Source organism: Heliangelus exortis, chromosome W (assembly GCF_036169615.1).
Source record: "Heliangelus exortis chromosome W, bHelExo1.hap1, whole genome shotgun sequence".
Taxonomy (NCBI): domain Eukaryota; kingdom Metazoa; phylum Chordata; class Aves; order Apodiformes; family Trochilidae; genus Heliangelus; species Heliangelus exortis.
In genome coordinates, this window is record NC_092453.1 from 13,930,289 (window position 1) to 13,957,499 (window position 27,211).

General features: G+C 48.2%; 1 protein-coding gene and 1 long non-coding RNA gene across 5 annotated transcripts in view; both read left to right on the forward strand.

The window, feature by feature from the left end:
* The first annotated feature begins 201 nt into the window (after positions 1-201).
* Positions 202-16,594, forward strand: LOC139789274 (uncharacterized). Its single transcript, XR_011723106.1, has 4 exons — positions 202-880; positions 4,234-4,323; positions 11,613-11,691; positions 13,339-16,594. It is a non-coding gene; the product is annotated as an uncharacterized lncRNA (long non-coding RNA).
* A 1,033-nt stretch (positions 16,595-17,627) lies between these two features.
* NEDD4L (NEDD4 like E3 ubiquitin protein ligase) overlaps positions 17,628-27,211 on the forward strand; it is a 119,535-nt gene continuing 109,951 nt past the window's right edge. For all 4 annotated transcript variants that reach the window (XM_071729786.1, XM_071729787.1, XM_071729789.1 and 1 more), the window contains exon 1: positions 17,628-17,771. In XM_071729786.1, coding sequence (XP_071585887.1) covers positions 17,721-17,771 — 51 coding nt within the window. In that variant the 5' untranslated portion in view covers positions 17,628-17,720. The remainder of the gene's footprint in view (positions 17,772-27,211) is intronic.

The window sequence follows — 27,211 nt, forward strand, 5'->3', positions numbered from 1 at the left end:
GAAAGCCACAGAGAGTAACTTATTTCCAGATCTTCATAGCCCTGTAGTGAGACAAGCTTGAAACCTTGTCTAGGAAGGAGTTTCCAGCAGAGCACACCCGGCCAGAGTGGGTTTGTCAGAGTTGCTGCTGTGTTTGCTGGAGGTGAGCTGCAGGACGGTGGCTTCCTTTTCTCCTGGGCTGCTCTGAGCCTTAGCACCGCTGGGAGGCAGGGTTTGAGGGGAGAAAACCCCGTCAGTCCTTCGTGTCACAACAGGAATCCTTTTACTGTTTCCGAGGACTTCAGTAGTTCCTGCTGACACCAGTGTGTGATCTCAGTGAAGTGCTCAGGCTTTCTCAGATCACTGACTTCTTTGCAGGCAGCACCTAGATGTACAAATCCAAGAACTGCTCTTAGTGGTGTGTCCCCTGGTCATAGATGAGTGAGAAGGAACACAGAGAAAAGGCTGCTTTCTCCATGATGTAGAAAACCAAACATTAGAAACTGTAGGCAGTGCTAATAAAAACAGGCATTTTGTCTCAAGCTTTTCACCCAAAGACCTCCATGTGCCTCTGGTAGTGTTGTCTTAATTTCTATACACAAAATGTAGGCATGGAAATGTAAAAGGTCACTCCTACTGCTGAGAGAGAGATTAAAAGATGGTGGGGCTAAAATATCTTGTCAGACCTTCTTGGTGTAGTTTGCCTGATACTGATGGTATGTTTTGTATATTTTAAAGCATCTAAAAACGTCATCCTTGGGACATCACTCCTGAAACTTCAGGCATGGTGAGGAGGGGCTGTGACTGCCATGAGAATATAAAAGGTTGCAGAAAGATCCTTTTTGAGTGACCTGCCTTGAATTCTACTGGAATCAAATCTCTGAGGCCGCCTGAATTTGAGGTAAGCAAATTAATTCTACTTTATAAAGATGACATTAAAAAAAGTAGGCATAGCCTTAATAATATATTTCATTATTAATATAAAATGACATGCACTAGGGGGAGGACTGGATTATCTAATTAGCCTTTTCTAGCTTCAGCTTTAATGATTTTCCCCATCAATCTCTACATTTCTCACAGCAGAAGTCACAATATATTGCCTGCTCTGACCAAGTGGGAAACAGCATTTCTGATGGGTTAATGTAATGGCCTTGAAATGGAGAGTCTGTGTGAGTGTGTGTGTGTGTGAGTGTGTGTGTGTGTGTGAGAGTGTGAGAGTGTGCACACATGTGTGCAGCATTTCAGTCAGAGGCAGTGATATAAATTCACCAGAGTGGGTGGAAAGGGCTGTAATGTCTCTAAATACTGAGTCTATACAACCTGCAACAGAAAATTACACATCAGGTAAGGGTACACAAGACCTGTAGAAAATCCCACCATGTGAACTAAGATACCCATGGCCCCCTGGATATGTTCTTGCACCTAACCTGGAGCCCACCTGGGAGCAGTGGAGCTCAGTGTGAGTGAGGAGGGAGCCTAGTGCCACATGAGTGAGCAATAGAGTCACGAGTGTGTGTAAATCAGAGTTGCTGTGCCCTTCAGGCAGTGGTTACATACAAACCCTTCTGGCAAGTCCCCGTTTCACCACCGGGCTGTTTGCCTCATGGCTGCTGACCACGACTTTCCTCCTGCTGCTGTTCCCAGCAGTTTGATTGCAGCTCCTCTCTGGCTTCCTCATGGCCACACGGACCACGTCACTTGGCACAGCACAGGCAGCTGGCCTGTACCCACATCTGGAGTGCTGAATGGGCAAGGATGTGCCCTGTGATCACCCAACACCACTGCAGACCCCAGTGTGAGCTGGTGTGTGCTGGAGCTTCCCTCTCCTCTCCTGAGCACCCTTATTCTGCCACTGTCTGCAGCACAGGTCCCATGCAGCACTACTTCCTTCTGTGTTAGCAAGAAACCTAACTCCCTGGTTCTGCTATAAAAAACAAAACAAAACATTCTTAAAATCAATAATTTCAGCCATTGTAAATAGGTTGTAAAAGCCAGTTGAATAGATTCAAAAAAATCAGATACTAATATATGTATAAATCTCTGGAGTTATGTCAACAAGATCTCATGTAACAGTACACGAGTGATTGCATTTAGCTCTCAGGTTGGTGTATTTATAAAGCAGATTTTTTAGCACCCCTGTCCTTTGTGATTTGCTCATAATTGTAATTTGTTTTAAAAATATGAAAGAATTAAGAAGGAAAGCTGATAATTATGCATGTAATACCTGGAAGAGTTGAGGAGGCTGGGTAGGAGGGTGAGGAGCAGGGGTGTCCTGGGTGCCTCCTACTCCTGCAGGGCATTTTTCAGGGCAGCATCATGGCCTTTTTTGAAACATCAGCACTAATCATTACTTATGGAGAAAAGATGAAGGACTTCAGGAACAAGGCAAAAGATCAGAGGGTGTAGAAGCATCACCTGGTGCCTCAGTTTTGTGTTTATCACACCAGAAATCTAGAGTAGTGAAAATAAGGTGCCAGAAGACCTGTGTGGGATGGAGACAAGAGTGCCCTGGTGTCCCGAGCTGCTGAGAGCACTGACCCACCAGCTCCTCCCTGCTGCTCCAGACAGGGCCAAGCCAGAGTGCCACTGAGCACTCAAAGCAAGTGCAGCTTGCACACAAAAACATAGCTGGAAGCCGTGTCAGAGAAAAGGTTACTAACTGCAAGGTATTTCTTAATAATTCAAGAGGTCAGAAACAAAAGTGACTGACTCTTAGGATAATCTGCTCGTGTTCTCTCACTTGCATCCAGCTCACCTTTCACCTCAGCAGCAAGCAATGCCATGTGCATAGGTGTGTGCACTGAACTCCCATTCCTCTTACTCCCTTCCTGCTCTTTGTTGTTCCTGTTAACCATCTCCAATCTGAATTTTTAGTGGGACTGTTATCCCACCTCTCTCCTGCTTTGGGAGGTCCCTGTCCAAGCTGAGCAGTTGGAGAGTGGCAAGTAATGAGGGTGGAAGCAGATGTGATTTCTTTTTGTGATTTTAGGATGATGATTCCTCCCAGGGCAGCTTCTGGGAGCTCACAGGGGTGCAGAGCAGGGTGCACAAGGAGCTGGGTGACCTCTGATACTCAGATGGACAGGACAGCTCTACAGCAAACCCACTGGGAGTGTAGGTGTGCAATGCAGTGACCCCAGGGGCCAAACTGGCAACTGGTACCAAACCCCATGGCTCTGTTTACTTCCATGGAACCATTATTCTCCTGCTCTAGCCATGTGTTTGTCCTGCAGGAAAACCTCTCTGGCTCAGGCACCTTCCACACTTTGCTGGGGCCCAGGCTCTGCCTTAGGAGGGATACCCAAGTCTGTGGGATGAAAAGCCCCTGCAGCACACACTGCCCTTGTCCCTTGATCTGGTGCTGGTGGGAGCAAAACACAGGAGAACCCTTTGCCATACCAAAGCCTGGAAGCCAAAGAATCAATTAGCCTAGAGAAAAAGCTGCCCTTCTGCTTCTAGAACAGCCCAGGGGAGGAGAAGGGCTTCTCGTACCCCAAACAAACCTCTTCAAAGCTGCTGTGCTGCCACTTCACATTTAGAAGGGGAGAAGGCATTCAGCAACCCTACAGACACAGTAGGAGAAATAATTGTATTCTGCAACACAAACAGTGATGTTTCGAAACCCAAAATTCAGGGATAGATCTCCACCCCAGGACAAGTGATATGCATGACTGATTTGGAACTCAAATGGGACGGGTGGGGTGGTTTTGCTGATTACTGTTTAGGGCTGGAATGATAGAGGAGAGGCAATTTAGATAGGTCGTGTGCCTTCCCAGAGCTTCCCAGCCTGAACACTGTAATGTGTCCTTCACAAAAGGTTTAGAGAGAGGGATTTCAGATGATGCTGAAAAGAGCCCGTGAACAGGGAAGCTGGATCTGGTGCCCAAAGGTACCAGACTGTGCATTTCTGAAAATAAGGGAATTAGCCTACCTTGACTTCTCATAAATTAAATAACCCACAGTGCAACCTTTTAACATTGCTCAAGTTCGAATAGCACAGATTTCCTCACTGATAATCCTGCAGAGAATGAGCAATACTGGCAACAATCTGGAAACTTCCTTCAGAATTAAATTCATGTGTCCTTTTTCCCATGGGCAGGGCTCCAGAACTTGAGCTGACCCCTCTCTTCCTTCCTCCTTACAGTTGTTCAGAGCCCAGAGCCAGCTGAGTTGAGCTCTATAAACGTTTCTTGTTGTTGAATTCTCAGCAGTGCAAGGCAGAATTCACTGCAGATATCTTGGTGTCTTCTCCAGGTGTTGCAGACCAGCTCCAGCACGGTGGGGGGAAGGAAGCTGCTGCTCAGCTTCTCTGCATCAGCAGAAATACTGCTCGGGGGCATTGAGGTAAGATGGAATTGCTTCTCTCTTGGTATCTCTGTTAATCAAACATGAGATGCATAAAAGTGAGTGCTGGAGGTTAGTGAGTGTTGAAAACATTGGCTCGGGATTTTCACTGAGGGTAGACCTGCCAAAAATGTCGTGGCAGCATCCTGGGCTTGGAAGGTACCCTCAGCAAACAGATTTCAAGCATACACAGAGTGTAGCACCATGCCCAGGTGTCAGGGTGGCATCCTGCCAGGCTCAAGGTGGTACACCAGCTCTCATGTGCTAAGAAAAGACACGTTCAGCAGGGCAGCCTTCCTCAGGCTCTGAGTACCAGGTCTTCAGCCAGAAGTTCCTGTCACAGGCAGCTGCACAGGACTGTGTTTGTTTGTCAGTGCTCTCATCCCCAGACAGCCAACCTGCAAAGGGCTAGGAGGGGATAAAAGAGGTTGTGCTAGAGAAAAAAAAAAATAATTAAAAAAAAGAGGATGGTATTAAAGAAAGGCAGGTGGCCACTGCTACAAAATCTATCAATAGCACAAGGAACAACAGACCATGGCTGCACAAAATCGTGGCCTTTAGGCACAACTTTTTAAAGCATGACAATAGCAAATAGTGACATTAAGGCAAGATTTAGCATAGCAGCTGAATAACTCTCTCCCAATACACAAGTTATGCATTTGTCATAAAATGCAGGAGACCAGGAGAGTTTTTAAATAAATACTGTCCTGAGCATGGTGTATTTTCAGTCTGTAGCCGTGTGCTTGCCCCCAGGACTCTGTCCAGTGAGAACAGAATGTTTGCCATCATTTGTGACCTGACTATTTAAATTGGCAGAAGCAGGCTTGCCATTTCTCAGTGGCTGATCAGAATGAATGGGTCACCTGGCTCCCTGCTGCACACTGATGGAAAATAAATGGAAATTGATAAGAAAGAAGCCTGCTGTTCCTATGGAACTCAAAGGTGGATTGTTAGCAGGTGTATGGCAGTCGTTCACAGGAATCCTGCATGTTCTCTTTTAAAGGTTTTGGCAGTGCTGTGCACCTGCCTGTGCAGCTGTGTAGGAATGATGCACATGGACAGTCAATAGCACGTCCTCTGTTCTCAAGTCCTTTCCTACATGGGGAGTAAATGCATCTTCCTGCACAGAGCAGACACTGGGAGAGTGGGAGGCTTGTCTGGTGAGTTGCTTCTTTCACCAGTTTTCTAAATCAGGCCATAGATCTTCTGCAGCTGAAAACGTAGAAACTATTCATCTGGTTTAGGAGTAGAAAAGCCTTTCATGTGGAAATTCAAAAAGGAAGATAACTGAGCTTCAGGCTGTCTACTAGAAGAGCAAGAGCATCAAACAACATCTTCTGATCTTTTTTTTCGGTCTTAAAGTGTGTTCAGGATGGTAATTGAATACACAATTAGTGACATTGTCCATCCTATGTCTTCTACTTAACCTAAAAACCACACATGATACTTCACAGAAAAATAAAAAAGTTCCAAGATCTAAATCACAAATCCTTCCATCAGCTTTATGTGTGCAGACTGGAGAACAGGAGCCTCTTCTTACTTTTAAGTCCAGCCCCAAGACAGCATTGCTTAGAGTGCAAAATGCTGAAACTGATTTTTCAAAGGTCACTGTAAAGGTCACAGAGTGACCCCATGTTCTCAGGCTGAAGACCTTTATGGATGCTGCAGAAAGAGATCCATTGGAGGACTTCCCCATGGAGGAGCTACACAAAAATTTTGCTGGTGATTGTTAAATTATTAGAGATCATTTTTAAAAAGCCAGCTGAGAAGAGCTGCACAATCATTTCATGATACTGAATGGGTGAGCTGTAGCTCAGCACAATGATACTCAACATGGGTTAGTGCAAAGTAAACCAGAGAGCCAACCCCAACACAAAAAGTCAGTACCATGTTCTGCCCTACTTAGGTTCTTAGCACTGCTTTAGGTTGCTGTATGGAAACATCAGCTAAATACTCTCTATCTGCCAAACCAGACCAGCCCTCCCAGCAGACTGCTTCAGAGAGACAAGGAAGGAAATAGCAAGCTGAACAGAAAAATGGGCACCATAAATCCCTTGTGCCCTCTCTGTACCCACACCCAGTCCTTAGCTCCCAAAATCCTAGGGACTAATCCTGTCCTCCCAAAATCCTAGGGACTAAAGCCTAGAGAGACTAATGCCTAGAAAATAGGTAACAGCCTTAACAAAAGCTGTGACAAGGGCACAGAGATGAGGAAAATGAGGAAAACTTGTGTACTTGGAGGGACTGTGTGCTACAGGTCTACAGCCCAGCAAGGAACTGAAGGAACTGAGCCAGTAAAAGCATCAGTCCCTGGAGAAGCTGAGTGGTTGGTAGTTGTTCCCTATTAACCATGATATAAGAAACAGGAGAAGTATACTTAAATAGTTAAAGCTATAGAAAAGCAAAACAGAAGGAGGTGTTTTTCACACAGTACGTTAGAATCTGTTATTCCGAATAATGCCATAAATTTACAGAGGTTCAGAAAGGATTCTGACCAGTTGAGAGAAACACATCAAAGCCCACAAAAGACAAAGGTGCAGGCTCTGGCTCAGGATGCCTCTGAGCTGCAGGGTGCTGGGAGCTGGGAAGTCAGGCACTGGAAGTGTCACTGCGTGCTTGCCTTGCTGTTTTCTGCTGGCCACTGGCAGAGACAAGATACCAAACTAGATGAGCCTGAGCTTTTAATCCCACCAGTCCCGTGCACTTGTTTGTTTCTGTTTTCCCTGGCAGGGTGAGCAGCACAGAGAGCACTGGTAAGGACAGCAAGGCTGGGGGCAGGATGCTCAGCCAGGGCTGGCATGTGGCGTGGGACATGCCCTGGGTGGTGTAACAGGAGAGGCAGCATTGCTGGGCAGATGCCATGGAGATTAGCGGCCACGGGCAGCGCTACAGTGTCCTGTGTGATTCACCTGAAGCAACTGTATTCCTCCCTGTTTCTGTGTCTGTGCCAGACCTCATCTCTTGGTCTGTGGGGTGCTTTCCCTCACCTGCTGCCTCCTGGTGAGCAGTGCATGGGGGTGAGACCTGTGTATTGCTGAGTGAGCCTCAAAGGATGTGTAAATTTGAGAAACTTTACTTTTCATCACTTTACCATAAAGGTTTCAGATTTTTTTCTCCCCAAGGGAGAAAAATCTGGCTGGGATTATCACCACCACAACCATCTGAACAAAACCAAGATTTATTAAACACAGGCAGAACATGAAATCCAAGTGAAAGAAACAGTTTGCATAACAAATCTCATTATATTTTCGTTTCTCATAAACTAAGCAAGGTAGGACATTCTCAGCTTAATTACTGAGAAAGCAGAAAAGCCTCTGCACCATGACAGCAACGTTCTGCCTCTCATCAGCCTGGGGCCTCCTGTCCCCTCTGTTCCCCCAACCTGCCCAGCTGCCCCACTGACTGGAAAACTCACCTACCAGGAAAGACAGGGAACTGTGGGGATTTCCTCCTTGTCCAAAACCCAGGCCACTGGCTACGTCAAAGACCTCTAAGAGTAATTAGCAGCCACTGTTCAAAGCCTTTGGGACACCACACCTCACAGACCGGGTCAGACAATTTTATGAGGCTCTTTAAAATATTCCTGAGATGTTTTGGTTTGGTTTTCTTTTCTGTAAACTATGAATTACTAATAGAGACACACCTTCTCTCAACTTCTTTAATATTAATTTTGCTTATTAGCTCAAAATGAATGCTTTGCTTAAGTGAGCTAGAAGTGAAGGGAAAAACGATAAACTGCTTGATCTCGAGTGGCTTAAGGTAAATTTGATTTAATATTAATTTTAAAAATTATATCATTTTCCTAGCAGTCTCAGTCTGCTACAATAGCATAACTGTTAATCCATAGCAGAACAATTTTATAAAGAAATGCCAATTGACAAAAATGATTGTCAGTGCTTACACTGATCTTCTCCTGGCAGCTTCTCAAGAAAACACATTTATCCAGTAAATCTGAGTGTTCTCTGCACTGTTGTCCTTAAATCTGTGTTTAGTCCACCTACTTGTCACCCCTGAGTGAGCTGCTGGCTACATGACAGCTGTCTCCTGCTGTTAGGAGGAGAACCACAGGGCTTGGATGGATGGAGGGATGGATGGATGGATGGATGGATGGATGGATGGATGGATGGATGGATGGATGGAAGGACCCAGGCCTGGGTGTGACTGGGCAGGCAGAGGTTGCTGTGAAGGAGCAAACCTTTCCTTACAGCCACCTGCTTCTGCTGCCTCTGCTCTGCTGCCACTCGGACTCACCAGCTCTGAGCTGGCTCTTGAGTCAAGAGAGAAACCAATTAGTCGTACTTCTGAAATTGCTGTGATAATCCTGCCTTGCTGCTGACACTGGGTAGGAAGTTACAAAAGCAAATCTTCATGTATAATGCATCAGCCCTCTCTGCCTGCACCTCTTTGACACCCACCCAAAATGTTCAAAACCACAGGGAAGTTGCAACACAGAAGAATCCTGTTAAAGGAGGGGCAAGAATCTTGCTCATGCCTGAAGTATTATATTGTTACTCTAAATTGAATAGCAATTAACTTAGTCAAAAGTCAGGTCAGACCTTTCCACCGCTGGAGACAGGGAAATTCTGCTGACTCTAGGGATGGTGAAGCCTAGCACGAAGGTGAGAGATCCACCTTTTGTACTCAGAGGGTAATAATATTGCTGAGACAGAGTGATTCAGAAAGCAGCTGCTCCGAAGCCCTGAGCTGTGGCTGCTGGTGACACAGCCACAGGAGATCTGAGGGGGGTAACACACAATGTTACTGTGAGGAGAGGACTCTCAGTCCATTCCCAACAACAACAACAAGGTTTCTATCTTTTGGTTGCTTTTACCTCACTGTACCACAAACCTTTTTAAAAGGTCTTGCTCCAGGCCAGGGGGCTGCAGTTTTACCCTCATAAAGTAATGAAACCAGAAGGGGACAGAACTGAGAAATAACTTGGTAATAAAAAACTGAAAGCTATTTCTGCTTTGTGGGAGTCTGACTTAACTTGGTTTATAGCTTTGATGAGTTTTCGATGACAATTCAATAATATATTACAAAATACTAACATGTTTTAAAATAGTTTATCTTTTACATTCAGAACCAGTTCCTGTGTTCAGCATCATATTCAGCCCCCAGACATTTCAATAATGCTTTAATAACCCTTTAAGAGAGATACATACTGAAAACATAGATGCAGTGGTTATCATTCAAACATAAACCTGACAAAATATTAAAATTTCTTATGAAATCTTTTGATATAAACTATCACCTTTGATAAGATTTACAGTGAGAAAATGATGGGTTAGTACCAACACTAAATATTGAACTAAGTTGACACGTGTTTGTAAACAGCCTTCTTTTGGCTCTGTGGGATGGAGATTTATGTTCTCCTTCGTGGAAATAATGAAATCCTTTTTAAACTGAGGACTGAAAACAGGATAAATAGGAAAATAGGATAAAATCTGTAACTTTTCATTATTACTTCTACGATTTACTAAGCTCAGCAGAACAAGTGATAACATTGTCATTAGAACATTTTAAAAATCGCCTTTGGAAGCATTGCAGTGCAATATTGGTTTGGAAGAGAGGGGAAAGACAAAGCCCATCAGGCATCCCCTGCCCATCCCGTGCCCATCCCGTGCCCATCCCCTGCCCATCCCCTGCCCGTCCCCTGCCCATCAGGCATCCCCTGCCCAGCGCACAGAGCGCAGCTCTGGCTGCGCGGTTCTCAGCCCCGCTGCCCGCACTCCCTGCGCGGTTCTCAGCGCCGCTGCCCGCACCCCTTGCGTGGCTGCAGCCCTCAGCCCGGGCCCGCTGCCACCGAGCCTGGGGAGTCAATCAGATCCCGGTTGCCGGTCGATACCTCAATCGGAACAATGCCTGACAAAAATAGCTCCATTGCTCATGCAATTAAGGAGATGCCTCCTGTGCCGGGGTGGCTGGAGGGGGTGGGAGGGCTGTCCCCAGCAGCCAGGTGAGAGTTACAGGAGGAAAGCAATAACTTCCCTGCAGGAGAAGCCCCGGGAAGGTTCTGAGACCGGGGCCAGGAGCAGCGGGAGCAGCGGGGAGGGTCGCAGCCCAGGAAGCCGAGGCCGGTGCCGGGTACAGGAGCTGCCTCTGGCTGCCCGCATCCGTGCTCTCACTTCTGATCTCACCGCAGCCGTTCAGAAGCTGTTGCTGTGCATTTACAGCTCCTCGGAAATGCATCAGTGTGCCGTTCCGGGTGTTTAGGATCGTGCTGCCGTTTGGTAAGCGGGTGAGGCATCCATCTCATTCCCTAAAGAGCATTTTCTGCTTAGGTTGTGGCTCTATTAATCTGTTCAAGCCAATTCTATAAAGCCCCAGCCATCTGTATTTGTGAAGATCATGGTTTATTTAGATTTTCTTTGTGTCTACAGTCAATGGGTGACTAAAAGTACTGGGGATTTACAGTGTAAAGTCTATATATTGGCATGTTACAGTGACCTTCTGAGTAGTATCTCCCAGTATTTGGGCAGGAGCTGGTACAGTTAAGTCCAGCAGAAAAACAAATAACAGCTACAAAGAATGGCAATAGTGAAGATTTTGCAGTGTATAATGTCTGCAAATAGTGGAACCAGCAAAGTTTTTGCAGTGTTCCATCCTATTCACCAGGCTTTCGTTGCAGTCACCATTGCGTGCAACTGATACAGAATAGTTCGTGAAATATTTCTAAGTGCATGTGAAAAAAAGCCAAACAAAAGAGTTCGTCTTCAGGGCCCTGGGGTAGCAAAGAAATGTGGCATGTGCTGGTTCTGGAGAGCAGGCTGTGATCTCTTTCTGTTTATCAGGGCAGGGAAGTGTCTGGCTGAGCAGTGGCCAAGCCGCCGTGGCAACCGCTTCGCTCTGAGGGAAAGAAAGGTTTTATGTCAAGAGCACTTCCTGGGAGCCCGATGATGTGACACAACCTAAATGACAAGAAGTGAAGGTTGTCCTGCAGGCACAGACAGTAGGAAAGGGGTTGACACCCTGCCTCTGTTTTTCTCTATGTGAACAGTTGTTCAGGTACTAGAGGGGTTGCTGTTGTACTTGTGAAGAAGCTGAGTTAAAATACTCCACGCTCCATCCTAAAATTTCAGAATGTGTTAAGGAAATGCCTTCTTATTGCATTTAGTTTCTAAAAATGATGCAAACTGGGTCAGGCTGTGAAGGACAGTCCTGTCCCACCTGCAGCTGGATGCTTGTGATGTGGGTGCCTTTCTTGGAGCTCATCGCCCTGGGCTCTCTTGCAGTCAATAGAGAGGAAGAGGCACTTTCAAGCTAACATTCATTTGACTTTTTTTCAGATGTCTGCTTCAGCACCACGAGATGAATTGCATTTCAAAAGCTCCCATTTCTCTTTGTTGGGGATAAAAGGATCCCAGAGTGACTAGGTCAAATGAATTCCATCCCTGTGTCCATAAAAATGGAACTGTAGAAACAAGCAGTAATAAAATGCAGAGCTGAAGTGATTAAAAAGTGAAAACTGCTTACTGGATTCAACCTGATACAACTGCATGAAAATTTCAGAATGTGTCATGAACCTCCCATGAAAAAATCTAAAAGCTAAAAAAAAAGAAAGCTTACTTTAATTACTTTAATTGTAATAATTGCAGTTGTAATAATTACAATTGGAAATAATTCACCTGAAGTACAACAGGGCTGTAAGCTTTCTCACTCTGCAGGAGTTCATAGCTGATAAACTGTCATGTCAAGAATCATCAATTTATTATGGGAAAAACAAAATATACCTAGTAAGGGATAAGACTAATATTAGAGTACTATATTTCAATCTGAGATAAAATTGAAACTAAAATATATATCTGATATAAACAAATGTTGATAGTGCAGTGCCATAAAAAAAGTATATTACAATGTCCAGTGTATACAGAAAAAAAATTAATTGAGAGAGACAGGAAGCAAGTAATAAATGCTTGAGAGCATTTCTGATCTCATCTCTCTTAATTTTTCACACACATTCTATAGAAGAGATTTAAAATACCTACTTGAGATTTGGAAAAGATCTAGGACATACTGGGATAGAGTGAATTCCATGAGTTAGGGCTTTAAGAAAATATTGAACCCAAAGTGGGATGTTTTCCCGTTTACCAGCTTCTCATTACCCTAATTTTCCCATAATATGTACTGGTACCTGATAAAAACATAAATGTTATTTATGGCTTTTGCCTGCTCAGCAGTAATCCAACAGTGGAATGCTGGATTGTGAGTAAGTACCCTGCAAATTCAGTCCCCAAGCTGACAGTTCTCATCCTTCCCACTAAAAGCCTTTTTTTTTTTTTTTCCTTTTTTGTGAAATATTCTCCATCACTTGGCATTGATAAGCAGAAAACAACAAAACCCTCCCTGTTGTACTTGGAGGTTGTTTGAACATTTACACTGTAATACCAAGGGAAAAAAGACTCATTAACAACAGCAGTTTCCTGAGCAAAAAGTTAGATTCCTGGTTGCTGCTCTCACTGCACTGCACCTGGGCTTGGCACATGTCTGCTGAGGTGAAAGGCTTTCTGCTGCATGGAATTTTATCAAACCTATTTGCAGTGGCCACTTTTTTCTCAGCAATCCCTGATCCCCATAAAATAGTAATTTAAATGGATGAGACAGTAAACATGGAAGGAGCAGCCACAGAAGTGTGAAATCAGTAATTATGATAGCTGGGAATGTCTGAATGATGAGGGAGAGCACACAGCAAAACACAATATCTAGGGAGTACCCTGAGAGTGCACAGTGTTAAGTAGTAATTTAGATGAATAAAAATCTCATCAGATAATACTCAGTGTATCAAAGGTTTATACGGCTTTGATATTTAGTTCACATCAAGATAGGAGCCCCCTTCTAAGACTAAATAAGGGAATGCTTCTTTCAGCAAAAAGCTAAAAATGAGTAACATAGGAATCAAGACAAACATCTGCTGCTGCTGCCTATCTGGTGTTTACACAAAGGAGAGTTTGCTGGGGCTGATCTTAAGCAACAGTCACATCCCTTACAAGAGTTTTCTTCTCCCTGTCCCTGCAGGCTGACCTGTGCTGGAGGACCTGTGGGCTCAAGACAGATGTGAATTCATTTTGCCCATGGTTTTGAACTTGATGGGGACCATCCTGCCTCAAAGATGAAGCTGCACATCTGGGTTTAACCAGCCAGGTGGTACTCAAACAGAGAAACAAAAAAAGCAGTGCATGTGCTTGGAGCCTTTTGCTCATCAGGGCTCTTCCAGTCACTGTGGTGAGACAGCGTTCTGGCTGGAGCTGGTTCATGTTTGATCAGCTTGAAACAACTTTCATGTGTGTGCCCCACAAAGAGCTATTTAGAAAGCATCTCATGCCCTCTTTGCTCTTTGGATCAGCTCTTTAGACCAATACTGTCTTTTTTTTCTTACATCTTAGACTATTACGATAATGCCATTGCAATTTTCATGATGCGTGGGCGAAAATATGTTAGCAGTAGTCCCTGGTATCTTCCTGCTCTGCTATCCTCTGAGTAGAACTGATTGGAAGTTAAAGAGGGGCACATGCTCAGGTGTTCTTATGGCTTTTATTTGGCATACGAGGGAATTAAAAGCCAACGGACGGTGGGTCCATGCAGGAAAATGGAAAAATATTTTCCTTTTTTCTACAGAAAAGAACGTATTGGTGTTGTTTGGCTATTTAGCACGAACAAAAGAACGGCTGGCAAGTGCACACATACATTAAAGGGCTGAGATGTTTTATTAATCTGTGCAGTCAGCCCAGGGCACCTTGCTGCAGGGGGATATTGCTGAGGAAGTGGTTAGAGAGATTTAGAACAGGATTAGGGATTTATGAGAACAGAGTGGTGTCTGCTGTTGGGCTGATGAGGTTAAAGGAATAATGAGAGATATCACCCCAAGCTGTAAGCTAATCACCAGCTGGAAGGGGAAGAACCCCCTTTCAGCCTCTCTGGCACAGAGCTGCAGATTTGCTGGGGGTTCGAAGGAAGCCTCAGCTTCACGTGGCTGTTGGGGTGCAGGAACTCCCTCCTCACGCCTCCCAGTACCTGCCAGCCAAGGAGCACTGTGTCCTCATCACTCCCAACCACATCCCACCTTACACACTTGTGTGGAGCTGCAGCTTGAATTGAGAACTGCCATCTACAATGTACATTTAATCTATTTCCCCCCTGAAAATTTTAAATGATTAATGGGCCTTTGTTATATAAAGAGGCCAGTTATAAATCATCTGAGCTGCACGCACCTCGAGCTTTTTGATGTCAGCATTCTCACACAAATGACATCTCTCCAGGGTCAGCCATTATCCTAAACGCAGTCCTGAGGAGGAATAATGCATGTAGTAGTATGCACAAGCCAACAGGCAAGTAATTTCCATCACAGATTTGATACTAAAGCTTTACAATCCGATAAGGCTGATGTGCTAGTGGCAGAGAATACTAATTTTCTGCTCTGTCATCAGTGATCCTTTCATTCAGCTTATGCACACAGAGATTCTCCCTTGGGGAGAGGCTGTGGATGGGAGCTCTCTGGCTCTGCCAGCCCGGGCTGTGGATGCTGTGACGTGGCAGTGCCAGCCTCTGGGCTCGGAGGCACACAGGTGCCCTGGCAGGGGACACACGTCCAGAGCTCACCCTTTGTGGTCATGCCTTGCAGAAAGGATCCAGACTGAGATTTCCCTGAACCAGCAGCTTTACAGCTTTTGGATTCCAGTCCAGCTCCAGACGTTGAATCACAGCCAGTTGTTTCCTTTTCATTCTACACTTCAGAAATATAAATGTTCATGGTAGTCCATGCCAGGTTCCTAATAGTTTCCAGTTACAGCTCACGGTCTCAGCTGCTGATACTAAAAGATACAGGATACAAAGGACTGAGAGGAGTTTCTGAAACTGATTATGGAAAAAATACTCTAGATAATCCTGAAATCATACCAAGTACCACCTGAACTTCCCAGAGCTTGCCCTTCAGATGGTTTGGGCTCAGTTTACCATGGCCTTGTTGTCAGACCCTCGTGATGAGGCAGGGTTTGTGTAGCAGCAACCTGACACAGGCAGAGATGGAAGAAGTGGCCTTTGAAAAAAGCCACTGAAGTGACTCCTGCTGCTGCTCAGAGCTCTGGCACTGTAACAGGAGGGATTAAAGCAAGACAGAGGTGACCGAAAAGGAAAACCCTTGGGGAGAGAATGATCTGACCAACTGTGAGAGGCAACCAGGGCATGAGAGGTGGTGGAGCTGCTTCTGTTAAGGAAATAAAGAATCTGATTAAAAAACTTGGGGAAAAAAAAGCTAGATCCAGAATTGAGAGCAGACTGCTCTGCCTGGAGACAGAGAATAAAACTCAATTAATTTATCTTGACATGAGAACCTCTGAGTGAGCCTCTTGCTCAGGCAATCCACTGGACCTCCCCCTTGGATGGGATGCCCTGGCAGGTCCTGGGTGGTGAGGGAACCAGAGGCAGTTCGGAGTATGGTGCTGAGGGACACCCTGCCTCCACCTGCCAGGTAGTAACTACACCGTGTGTAGTTCATGGCCAGGAGACATTCATGTGTGCACAAAGGCTTAAAGTAAGGGTAAGTGCCCTGCACTTCAGCAGCTTGACATTTCAGCTCTGGTGCACTGCTGTCTGGGCAGAGGTCAAAGCCCTCCTTCCCCAGGAGGAGCTTTTGTAAAGGCTGGGAAAAAACTTTCTGGCTTACTGACTGCTTGTGGAATCCCTCCAGACAAAAGAAGAAGAAAAAAAAAAAAAAGTCATCTCCTATTTCCCTTTCCCCTCTGCTCTGCGGAGCAGAAAACAGGTGTAAGATGATATCTGAGCATCCAGAGGTTGGTCTGGTCTGGCTGTCAAGGAGTCAGGTGAAAGCTCCTCCAGGGATGGGATTTTCGTAGTGCCCAGTGTACTCTTTGCTGTCGAAACACAGTAAGGGGGAAATAGTTACCACGAGTAACTACCAGAGTTATCACGAGTGCTTTCTGCTCTTGTTTCAGGGGCTGCTGTTTGCCAGGCCTCTCCCCTGGACGTCCCCAGTTTTCGCTGGAGTTTGCTGAGGAGACCTGAGTAGCAGGAGAGGAGCCGAGTTTTGGTTCTGGCTCAGCTCAGAGCCTGATGCAGTCAGAAAGCTGCCGCTGGTTTCCTTTGACCCGACAGAACCGGAGTGTCACCCAAGCCCTAGTGCAGGTCCACACTGGGCTGGGGACACAGAGCCAGGGGGGCTGAGGGAAAGGGGCAGCCTGGGCTGGGGTGGGCGGACAGAAGGCTTTTTCTGTGTCATCGGCTCCACATGGCATTATTAAAGTGTCACGCACTAAAGAGTAAACGTGGTAGAACTCGAATGTTGCTCTGTAAAAGCAGAAATGGGTCTGAGAACGGTTTCACGTACACTATCGCTCATTACCCGCTACTTAAGCGCTATCGTACTGCCAAAAGATAACATGCAGATGATAAATGAGAGATTAGCGGCGGGTGGGGCACGGCCGGGGCGGGGGCAGAACCAACTGGGGGCGGAGCAGAAACCCAATCCGGAACTCGGCTCGAACCGAGCGTGACTGGGTTTCGCCCCGCAGCGACCCGCAGGACGCGGTGCGTCCTGACAAGCGGGGCGCTGGGCGATGAAATGGCTGCGGCCGGAGGCTCCTGCGGGCCCCCTCCGTCCGGCAGGAACCGCTGAGCCCCATCCCCATGCCCGGTCCCGGTCCCGTTAGGGGCTCCGGGCCGCCCCCTCCCCTCCCTGCTCTCCCCCCTCCCCTCAGCGATCACCGCGGAGCGCGGGAGGGGTCCCGGGGCCGCGCGTGCCCGCCGGGGGGCGCTCGCTCTGCGCGCCCGCTCCGCGCGCCCCCTCCCCATCTCGCGCAGGGGCGGAGCGCGGCGGCGGCCTCTGAGGGGAGCGCAGCCCTCAGAACCGGGCCGGGCCGGGCCGGGCCATCCCCCGAACCGTGCTGAGAGGTCCCCCGCCCTCCTCCGCCTCTCCCTCCTCCTTCTCCCTCCCGGAGGCAGCGAATCAGCCCGTCCCGGCGGGGCTTCCCGCCCCCGACCGCCGCCTCTGCCATTGGGCCGGGCCGGGCCTCTCTCCGCCCCACAGGGCCGCCGCCGCCGGGGCTCCCCGCCGCGGGGAGGGCGCGTTCCTGCGGCCGCCCTCAGCTCCAGCCTCAGCCCTAGCCCCAGCCGGCGGCAGCCGCAGCACCAGCAGCAGCAGCAGCAGCAGCAGCAGCAGAGCGGGCGGGCCCCACCGCCGCCCCCGGGCAGCACCGCCCACGGACCCTTCCCGCTGGCGCTCGGCTCCCGGCGAACGCCTTCCCCCGCCCGCGGGCGAGGAGCAGCAGCGGCGGCTGCAGGAGGAGCGGGAGGAGGCAGCGGCTCACCTGGGCCGGGCCGGCGGCACCCCCGCGAAGCCCCCGGGCGGGAGCGGCACGGAACGGGCCGCCCCACGCAGCGGCTCCATGGCGACGGCGGCGGCGGTGGAGCCGGTCTACGGGCTCTCCGAGGACGAGGTGGGTCGGGAGCCCCCGCGGCGGGGCCGTGGGCGGTAGCGGGGCTGTGGGGTGTGCGTGTGTGTGTGTGTGCGTGCACCGGGGTGCGGGGCCCCGCCCGCCGAGGGCTGACAGGCGCCCTTCGCCCCGCCGCCCCATCGCCATGGCCGCGGCGGTGGGGACCCGGCCCCACGGGCAGACCCCGCCGGCCGGGCGAAGGTCGAGGGTCGGTCCGGGAGGGCGCCCGGGCAGCCCGCCCCGCCCCGCGGGGTCCGCGCACCCCCCGAGCCCGGCAGCGCTGCGGGGAGACGTGGCGACGAGTCCCGGTGAGCGCCGGCAGCCACCGCCCGCAGCCCCGGCAGGTGCGGCCGCCTGGCCCGGAGCCCCGCGGAAGGAACCGGGGGTGCGGCTGGAGTCCCCCGGCTGCTCCCCGCCCGGGGCGCTTTGCGGCGGGGTCGGGAGCGGTGCCCGGGGGTTCCCCGGCGGTCCCTGTGTGGTCCCCACCGCAGAACGCGTCTCGCTGTGCCCCGTTCCCCTTCCCCTGGCCGGCTCCCCCTTCCCCTGGCCGGCTCCCCGCCGCCGCCCGAGCGGGGCTGGTGGCGAACAAAGAGCCGGGGCTGGCGAGGGAGGTGCGGCGGGCGGGCGGGCGGGGGCAGCCGCGGGGTGCGCGGCTCTGCCGGTGTCCCCGGGAGGGGTCGGCCCGGTGGGGAGCGGCTGCTGCCCTGGTCCCGGTGCCACACGCAGCCTGGTGCCTAATGCAGATGGAGCTTGATAAAGTAGGTAGGACTGTGATAACTAATCGCCGTGTGCTGGCGTTATCGCTGATGTCTTCTGCAGAACCGTATGCAGCCCTGACAAATCAAATATGCACAGGCAGAACAGCCCCCTGTGTCTTGCTTGTATGTTGAAAATTTGTAGCTAATGCCTTTTTTTTTTTTTTTTTTGTTTCATTGCCTTGCTGAGGTGCTCCCTTTGCTTAGCAGGCAGTGTAATAAAGCGTCAGAAAAGGGAAAAGCTGTGTTACTGTTCTGTGGTTTTTGTATAGCAGCTGTCAACATCATGCATATTTCTTGCCTGGTTTGTATTTTTTGTAATACCAATATCACCTCCATTTTTATGGAACTAAACAAGAAGGACTGTCTGTCAGTCTTTTTGTGGTACAGAGGAAGCTGATATTAAAAAAATCTGACTGTAAAAGCTGCCAGACAGCTTTATTACCTATTATATTTGAATGGGCACCAAATCTAGATGACTGTACCGCTTAGTTCTAATTGGAAAGGAGGTTCTTTGGCTAGAGTGGGTGTTTTTGTAAAGGGGGGGTGGTTCTGCTTTTGTTGATTTATCAAGCTATGAGCACAGTCTGATTTAAATTCCTCTGCATGTGTGTGAAGGTGGGGGAGAAGAGAGCTCACAGCAAGGGCCTTGGGCGCTTAAGACAGCGAGCACAAAATCTGAGGAGACTCTTCTCCTCCCTGGGTTTTTCATAAGCCTTCACGTGAAGGCAAGGCAAGCTGACAGCAGCCAAGGCTGCCAGAGTCCCCAGAGCAGCATCCTTCCACGGACAGGGAACTCCTCTGTCTCCCTACCCTCCAGTGACAGGGCCCACAGCTGAGCCCTGCTTGCTGCCGGGGTGCTGGAGGGCCTGGATGGGCTGAAGGAACAACCCAGGCAGTGGGACTGGCTGCCCCGCTGTGAGCACCCCAAAACTCTGCCGTGGTGGCAGATAGGTGCTGTCACAGACCGGAGTGTGTGGGATTTGTGAGGACAAGGGAGACCAGTGAGCCATCCTGCTGTGTCCCAGCTCGGTGGCTGAGAACGTAAGGCTGGAGCCTGGCTGCTGCTTTGTTGTTGTGTGTGTACTCCCCGTTATCTTTTGTCCCTGCCTCCCTCCTCGGCATATGCTGGTACTTGCACTGAATGTTAAAGAGAAAGAATAGAGAGAAACCCACTGGATGGAGAGGCAGAGCTGCTGGCTGTGCTGCTCAGCACCCCGCTTGGCTCTGGGCTGGGGGGAAGCTCAGGAGAGCCATGGCAGGAACTGCCATGGTGCTCGTATCCCCAGCTGGTGCTGGGACCTGGCCTGCTGAGGGCTGGGCAGGGCTGTACAGGGGAGGAGAGGTGTCTTGCTCACCTCTCGAGGTAAACCCAAGCTGCTTGACAAAGAACTGCTTGGAAAAGCAAGCCTTTGCTCTTTCCACAGTGGCCCAGGGATGCTGTAGCCACCTTCCCTAGCAGGAGCAGTGCACGGGTTCTGTGTTTTCTGTACTGCTGTAGATCGTGATGGTGCTGGACACTTCATAGAACAGAGCATCTAAAAAGATGACAGGAGGCTGTGAATGGAAGTGGGGTGGAAGAATGAGAGACAGTGCATGGAGGAGGAGGCAGTCAGAATTGAGCAGGTGACAGGTTGTCATTTCAATGTGCCAGCAACCTGAACCATCCTCAAGCCTGTGGTAAATGTATGGACACAGGAAAGCAGGAGGAAGGAGGAGAATCTCCCAGGGGCTGGCAGCTATTTTTGCATCATTAAAGGTGCATCTAAAGAGTGGTTGAGAAAGGCAGCTCTGGTTACAGCTTCATTGCACACTGGCTTCTGTGGATCAGGACTTCCCATTAACATTGGCTTGGACTTGGCTTGTTTTCTGTGTTCTGGAAAGCCAAATCTCTGCGCTAGTCTTGAGAGGCCAGATTGTGTGTGTGGACATGTTTAGGCTGTTAATTTTCCTTTGTTCCTGCCTCAGTTTGAAATCCAGCTTGCGGTCTGGTTGGATGCTTTGTGTTTGTGCAGGGCCTAAAGTAGGCCCTTTGTAGGACTGGCTGTCCTAGCACAATTGCTGATTGGAAAAAAAGTAGTTATTTAAATGTAAGCTAGGCTCGCCTAATGGCTTCCCATAAAAATAATAAAACCTTTTACAAATAATTAAGCACAGGCTTGACTTCTACTTGCACAGTGGATGTACATGGTGGTAGTCCTGCTTCGTGTCTTCAACTAAGCATGTGCTTAAGTGCTTGCAGAGTTTGTGCCTACATTAGTCTGTAAATAGCTGTAGCTCTCAGTGGATACCTTCAATCTGGACATCTGTTCCCATTTTGTTCAGATATTCTGATAGGCGTTAAGGCACTCGTTAGTTTGGGATTCACTGAGTCACAGATGACGAGCCAGCCATTGCCTTTACCCACTGACAGACTGCATTGTTCTTCAGATGTTGTTTGCATAAATCTGCCTCTTTGTAAATATGAGCTATTAAAATTTTTTTATTAACCTATTGGTCCAAATGAGCTGTAAATCAAATTATCTTCCAATGAGTTTTCCACAGCGAGGTGACTTCGGTGCTGGCACAGAGTGTCCAGAGCTGTGGGAGGGTCTCCATCCCTCCAGCTATCCAGAAGCCATCTGGGAGTTTGTTCAGGGAGTTCCTGAACCAGTGAATACATCAGGATGTTGATTGTTAGGAGTTACTGGAGCAATCTTTTAAATTTCGTTTATGTTTTAGCCCTCTTTGTTTGTTTTTCTTTTGTTTGTTTGTTTTTCCTGTCAGAAGAAAGGAAACAATGTGACCTTTGGAGAACTACACCTCATTCCTTTCAGTTTGAGTTTCTGGAGAATCCTGGAATTGAAATGGGCCCCAACAAAATGGGAGTTTCCACAAGCATTCCCTTTCCCTTCCTCAGTGGGCTTGGGTGGAAGAAAGCCATGCAGCTTCTTGTATCTCATTTGGGTGAATAAATGATGTGTCTTCAGAAAAGAGCATTTTTATGTTTCAAAGTGCAAACAAAAAAAGAGGTTCTTGTGTGAAACTGCTCTCTGCAATTCCAGCATTCTTTTTTTGACTTTTATTCAACTTCCACAACTTGTGACTGAATAAACTGAAATTACAAGCTTCCTACTGAGATGACATTTTGTCACGCATTAGAAATTGTCAAAAGGGAGCGTATGTTCATGAAAACATCTTGATGCATGAGATATAATTGCATATGCCTTAAAATAAATAGTTCTGGATATAGTCAATGCAGCTTAACCTTTTTTCCTCATCTTAATTCCTGTGTGCTGTACTGGGCAAAGCCTCGTGTGTGCAAAATGAATCCTGAAGGGTTCCAGGCCCTCGGGAGCCTCCCTGGCACTCTGCTTGTAGTGAAATCTGGTTTTGGGAAATAAAAGTAAAGGCAGTTTCCAGGTAGGAGGGAATGGTACCTGCAGGTGGGGTGAATTCCTGTGAAACACAGCATTGCCTGTACTTTATCTAACACCAGGGAAAAGAATGAAAATAAGATTTGCCACAGTGATGCCATGGTGAAGAACAGCTTGGGCCATGAGGTGACAAGGACTGTGGCTTCAAAACTGTCACCTTTAGTGCAAACTGTTTCTAAACAAGGCGGAGGGGAAGTTGGCTTCTGTGCCTTGTGTTTGCATGTTCCCATGGGTTTGTGGCTCTGGAATGATTCCCCTGGAGGGTGTCTCCTTCCCTGTAAGTGAATGGCATGCTAATGAAGTTCACCTGTGTGTGTTGTGCCTTGGTGAGATGGAGCTGGGAGGCTTCAAAAGGAACACCACTTACCCACTACAGTCAGGGTTGAGGAGAAAGGCTTCAGTTTTAACTCCCTCAGCTGGCTCAGTGACAAAGCAGTGACACGGTGGGGTTCAATGCTGGGTTTCTCTACTTTGCATTTTAAGCAAACTTTAATTTTTTTGAAGTGTGGTGGGGTTTTTTTGTGTGTTTGGTTTTTGTGGGGATTTTTTTGTTTTTTTGTTTTTAAAGGAAGCCAGAGGTTCCCTGAGCCTTCAGGGCCACAGCAAGGGCAGCATCCAAGGAGCAGCCCTTGAGCCGTGTCCCCTCCTGGTGCAGGAGGTCTGGGGCACTGGATGGATGGATGGATGGATGGATGGATGGATGGGTGGATGGATGGGTGCCCCCTTCCCAGGACACTGCTGCTGGAGGAGCAGCTCGGGGCAGCCTGGCTGCTGGTGGAGCACTGCCAAAGCCCATCTGCTGTGGGGGGTGGGCCAAGCTATCTCTGAGGGTGCATTTGCCAGCTCAGTGGATCCAGGAGGCTTTTACCTAGAAAACCCCCTTGAGTTCCAGAGAAGTTTCACCTCATGGTGAACAATGCCAGGAGCACAGGCTCTTCAGAAGGAGAGCTCTGTTCCTGTTCTGGATGCTCTGGTTATGTAAAAGCATAACTCTGCCATCAGAGTCAGAGTGGGGCCTCCCTTGGTCACAGCAGTGACATGGTGTCTAGTAATAAGCAATTCAGCATAGTGAATCTTTTATTGACTTTTTAAATGGAAAAAAAGTATCTGAAATGGTTTTATAGATGCTAAGTGCATTGGCTTCCCAGGGATAGCATGTAAAACTTTGAATGATGATTAAGAAGTCCAGATAAGGAAGCATTTCATAAGGGAAAGGGCTGGCATATCTACTTGTTGTGGCATAGTAAGAAAATTAATAGGCTGTGGTTCTCAGTAGGTCAATAGATTTTTCTAAAAGCTTGCATTTTAACCTGCTTTTACTGAGTTATCAGCATGTTTGGCCACTATCACTGACACTAAGTAAATCCTTGTCTTAATGTAAAATTACTGTTAAGACATTTAAGATGGTTTGTGTTAAAATGTGGGTCCGAGGGAGTGAGGAAACGGTAGTTTTATGCACACACCCTGGCAGGAATAGCTCTGTGTCTCCTGCCCTCCTGGGGAGGAGGGGCTGTTCTGCAGCCTGGGGAGGGAAGGGGCTGCGGGGAGCCTGGCCATGGCTTTGGGTGCTGGGGAAGGAGCCCAAAGCATCTGGTTGGGCTGAGTTTTGTCACCATCCATGTTGTGGCTGGCCATTGGAGGGCACTGTGTCATGGTAAATGGCAGCTGAGGGTTCTCACCTGGTTCTGCCCGGATACCATTTCCCTGTGAGGAAGCTGTGGCCCCAGAGCCACACTCCTGCTGCCCCAGGAGCCTGCTCAGCCTTCTCTGGCAGCCGGGCTGAGTCTGTCTCTGAGAGGGTTTTGTGGTTTGGTTGGAAAATACAGCCAGGAGTGCCAGGTGAGCTTGCCTTTCAGGAGGGGAAAATGAACATCCTGGGATGTTATGGGAGAAAGCTGCATCACTGCAGCATCTGGGATGGAGCTGTCTTCAGACTATGAGAGGTTATTTATCCTCTCTGAACCAGATAGAGCTCATTATGGAAGATGGGCCATCTCCCCAGGTGCTGTGAGGTGCAGAGGCCACAGCAGAGGCTGTGGGGCTCGGTGCCATTTTCTGTGTCAGTGTCAGAGCTGTGGGCAGTGCTGTGTGAAGCCAACACTCAGCATCTGCTGTGGGGCTGCCTGAGTGCTCCAGTCACAAGGTCTGGTGGAGATGCAGCCCGATGGAAGCCAACTGTTTCCAGCTGAATCAGGCTAAATTGACAAGCTCCTGGTCCCAGAGGATCATGTGGAGCCTGGACCTCTTCCTTAATTAAACTCTGTGGCATATAAACTGGGACTTCTCTGAGTGAGCTGGAAAGCTCTGGGTCTTTTAATAGCAGTGAGGGATGGATTATCTAACAGCTTCAGTCAATAAAAAGTCACGGATGCAATATCAATGAGCAGAAGTGGCTTGATTTAGTCACAGTTTTGTAAATTTTGGTGTTGGTGTACAGAGAAAATTCCACTAGTTTCCATAACTTCCATAAGTTTCTTTAGTTTTTGCTTTCAGTGCTACTTCCTCTTAAATATTTAATTGTGTTGAGTAAGAGAGTTTTACTGTAGCAATAAAAGAAATGCTACTGGGCAGCTCTGTCCCCTTTTAGAAAGACCTGAGGTGTAATGCAGTAAACACTGTTATTTTGGGTGAGCTGGGTAAGAATGCAGTGGCAGGTTGGGTGACTTCTCCTGGGAGAAAGGAATGTGGTTTTACTGCTGGAGTGCTCAGCTCCTGCCATTTTTTTTTGTTACTAAAACCTGCCCAGGGTTTTGCCTGCAGCTGGGTCAAGAGCTGGATCTTGCAGAGGTCCTTTGCCTGCTGCCAGGGAAGCTCTTGGCACCATGGGGGCCTTAAAATGCTGAGCTCCTAATGCTGGAGCTCTCCTTTTCCCTGACCCCTTCATTCTTTCCTTTTCCTTCCCATAAAGAAGAAAAAAAACACAACCTAAGGAAAGGGATCCTTTTCTGTAAAGAAGCAGCAATTAGCTGGTAATTAATTTAAAATATGAGATGTGGTTAAATTGCATGGGCCTTGGAGCTAAGTGCAGTTAAAATAGTTGAGCAAATAGGCAACCCCAGGCCCCAGTGAAGCCAATCCAAGAGCCAAATTCTTCAAATGTATTATGAAATATCTGTCTTCCAGATGGTGTCTGAACTGGGCGACAAACTCAGTGTGTATATTTGTAATTGTTCATTTTTTCCCTCCCTCCATTCTTTTAGCCTTAATTTCCTTGCACTGGCAGGATGAAGATTCAGAATCTTGATTTCTAGGAATTAGGGACTTTGTAATTGAAAGAAACAGCTTCAGTTCTAAAAGCACTGGCAGGATACGAGGAATAACTCCATGAATGAGTTGTACTTTGCAGTTAGGCTGAAGTACCCTATTTTTGTGCCTAACTGCATGGATTAGTGTTGGGTATTGATGTCATGCCAACCCAAGACAGGTTTTCTTTTTTTAATGTCGTTTAACTGCTGGAGAAGAGCAGAATTGTTTGGGACAGTGCACAATGATGCCGTTCTGTCTCCTTTGGCAGTTCCTGGTTTTGTATTATCCTGGTTTGAGGATAAAAGTATGTTCATATAACCTCTGCTTTTCTCTGTTGGTTTGTTTGGTTTTGTGCTGTTCTTGCAGCCCTCCTGCCAGGGAGGGGCAGGCAGAGGAGCTGAGCAGTGCCATAGAGGGGAGCATCTCCTCAGGCACAGCACTTCACTGGTTCCTCCACTGGCACCTGGCACACTTGGAAACACTCAAAGTACTTGGTATCTACAGCTTTTGGGGTGGTTGTCTCTGGTCAAGTCTTGTCATGTAATATTTTATTAGTTGTTTCCAGTACCTGTGGAAAAAAATTAACTCTTGGAGGTCAAGTAGGAAATAAACACAATGTTAAAAGTCAACAGGCAAGCTGAGGCAGGATTTGGGGTTGAACGACACTTGCTTCCACAGCCTTGGCCAGAGGAGGCACTTGTCCTGCCCATTCCCTGGTTTCACTCTCCCTGGCAGGGCAGGTTGGTCTCAGCACTGCTGGGACACAGCTGTCTGGTGACAGTGACCTTCACCACACTCACCAGCACTGGAGGCTCGTCAGGTAGCACAGTGAGTAGGATTGTTTCCTGTCCTTTGGTAGGACCTCCCTGCCTCTGAGCCTCATGGCCTGACCCAGCAGGAGGGATTTCTTCTACTGTGGTGTCATCTCCTTGGCTAGGGCTGTTGCCTCTCTTACCCAGAAGGTACCTTCTCATTCTGTGGTCTAATTAGCAGGGTAAAGCACTTGGTGGATCTTCCTCTGAGGATGTGCTTTCCTCTGTGCCTCGTCTGTCCCAGGTCTGGCTCTGTCCCAGGGTTGGTGGCTGTGCTGCTCCTGAGCCCCAGGCAGGGGGAGGGTGGGTGCAGGAAGGTCCCTCAGCAGAGCTCCTTGTTCCTCAGGTGCTGGGGGAGGAGGAAGCAGGAGCTGTTTCCCAGGGACATCCTGTGGCTGTCCTGAGGAGTGAAGCTGTGCAGGCAGGGGCTGGTTTTGTCTTACGAGTTTCTATTGTTCTTCAAAACTCTAATGTTGTAAACCAGAGTGTGGCTAAGTGGTTACAAGCTGGGTGTGTGTTGCCTGTGAGGTCATTTGTCACCATATGACATCTGTGTGCTCTTAATGCACGACCCTGGCAGAACCCCTCTTGGAAGCTGTCAGAGCCACGGGTCCTTCAGATCCATTAACGAGCAGCCTCAAAGTCCTCAGAGTTAGGATAGTAAACTTTGGAGCTAATGTGTTTTCAGATCTTGTGGAGATCTTCTGATATCATGTGTCTGCCTGTGTCGTCTCCCTTTTTTCCTTAGAATATTGCCCAAAGTCTGGGTAGAAACTGGTGCATACACACTGTTGTGAGAGAAGTGCTTCTGACGCTTGCTTGAATTGATTTAGCAAAAACTTGAGTTGTTCTTGCATGCTTCTGATGCTATTGAAACTTAATTTTATTTTTAAAATATTTATTTTATTAAAAGTTAAATTTTTTAGCCTAAAACTTACACAAGAGGCAAAGCTATTAACCTGTGAAGCAAACCCTGTGTGAGAGGAAGTTGGAAGGTGGGTGGGTGGTGAAATGGCTGCTGCAGCCTGTAACTGGTAAGGGACATCCCTGAGCACTGTGACCACCTCGGGTTTTCTGCTGGCTTCGAGCACTGGGACTGCAGCTTTTGGAAAATGAAACGTGGGTCCTTGAACCTGTGTCACTCCGGCAGCTGGAACATAGGAATGCCCTGCAGACACACGGTGTGTCTGTGTTGGTGTTGCTGTGGAAACCTC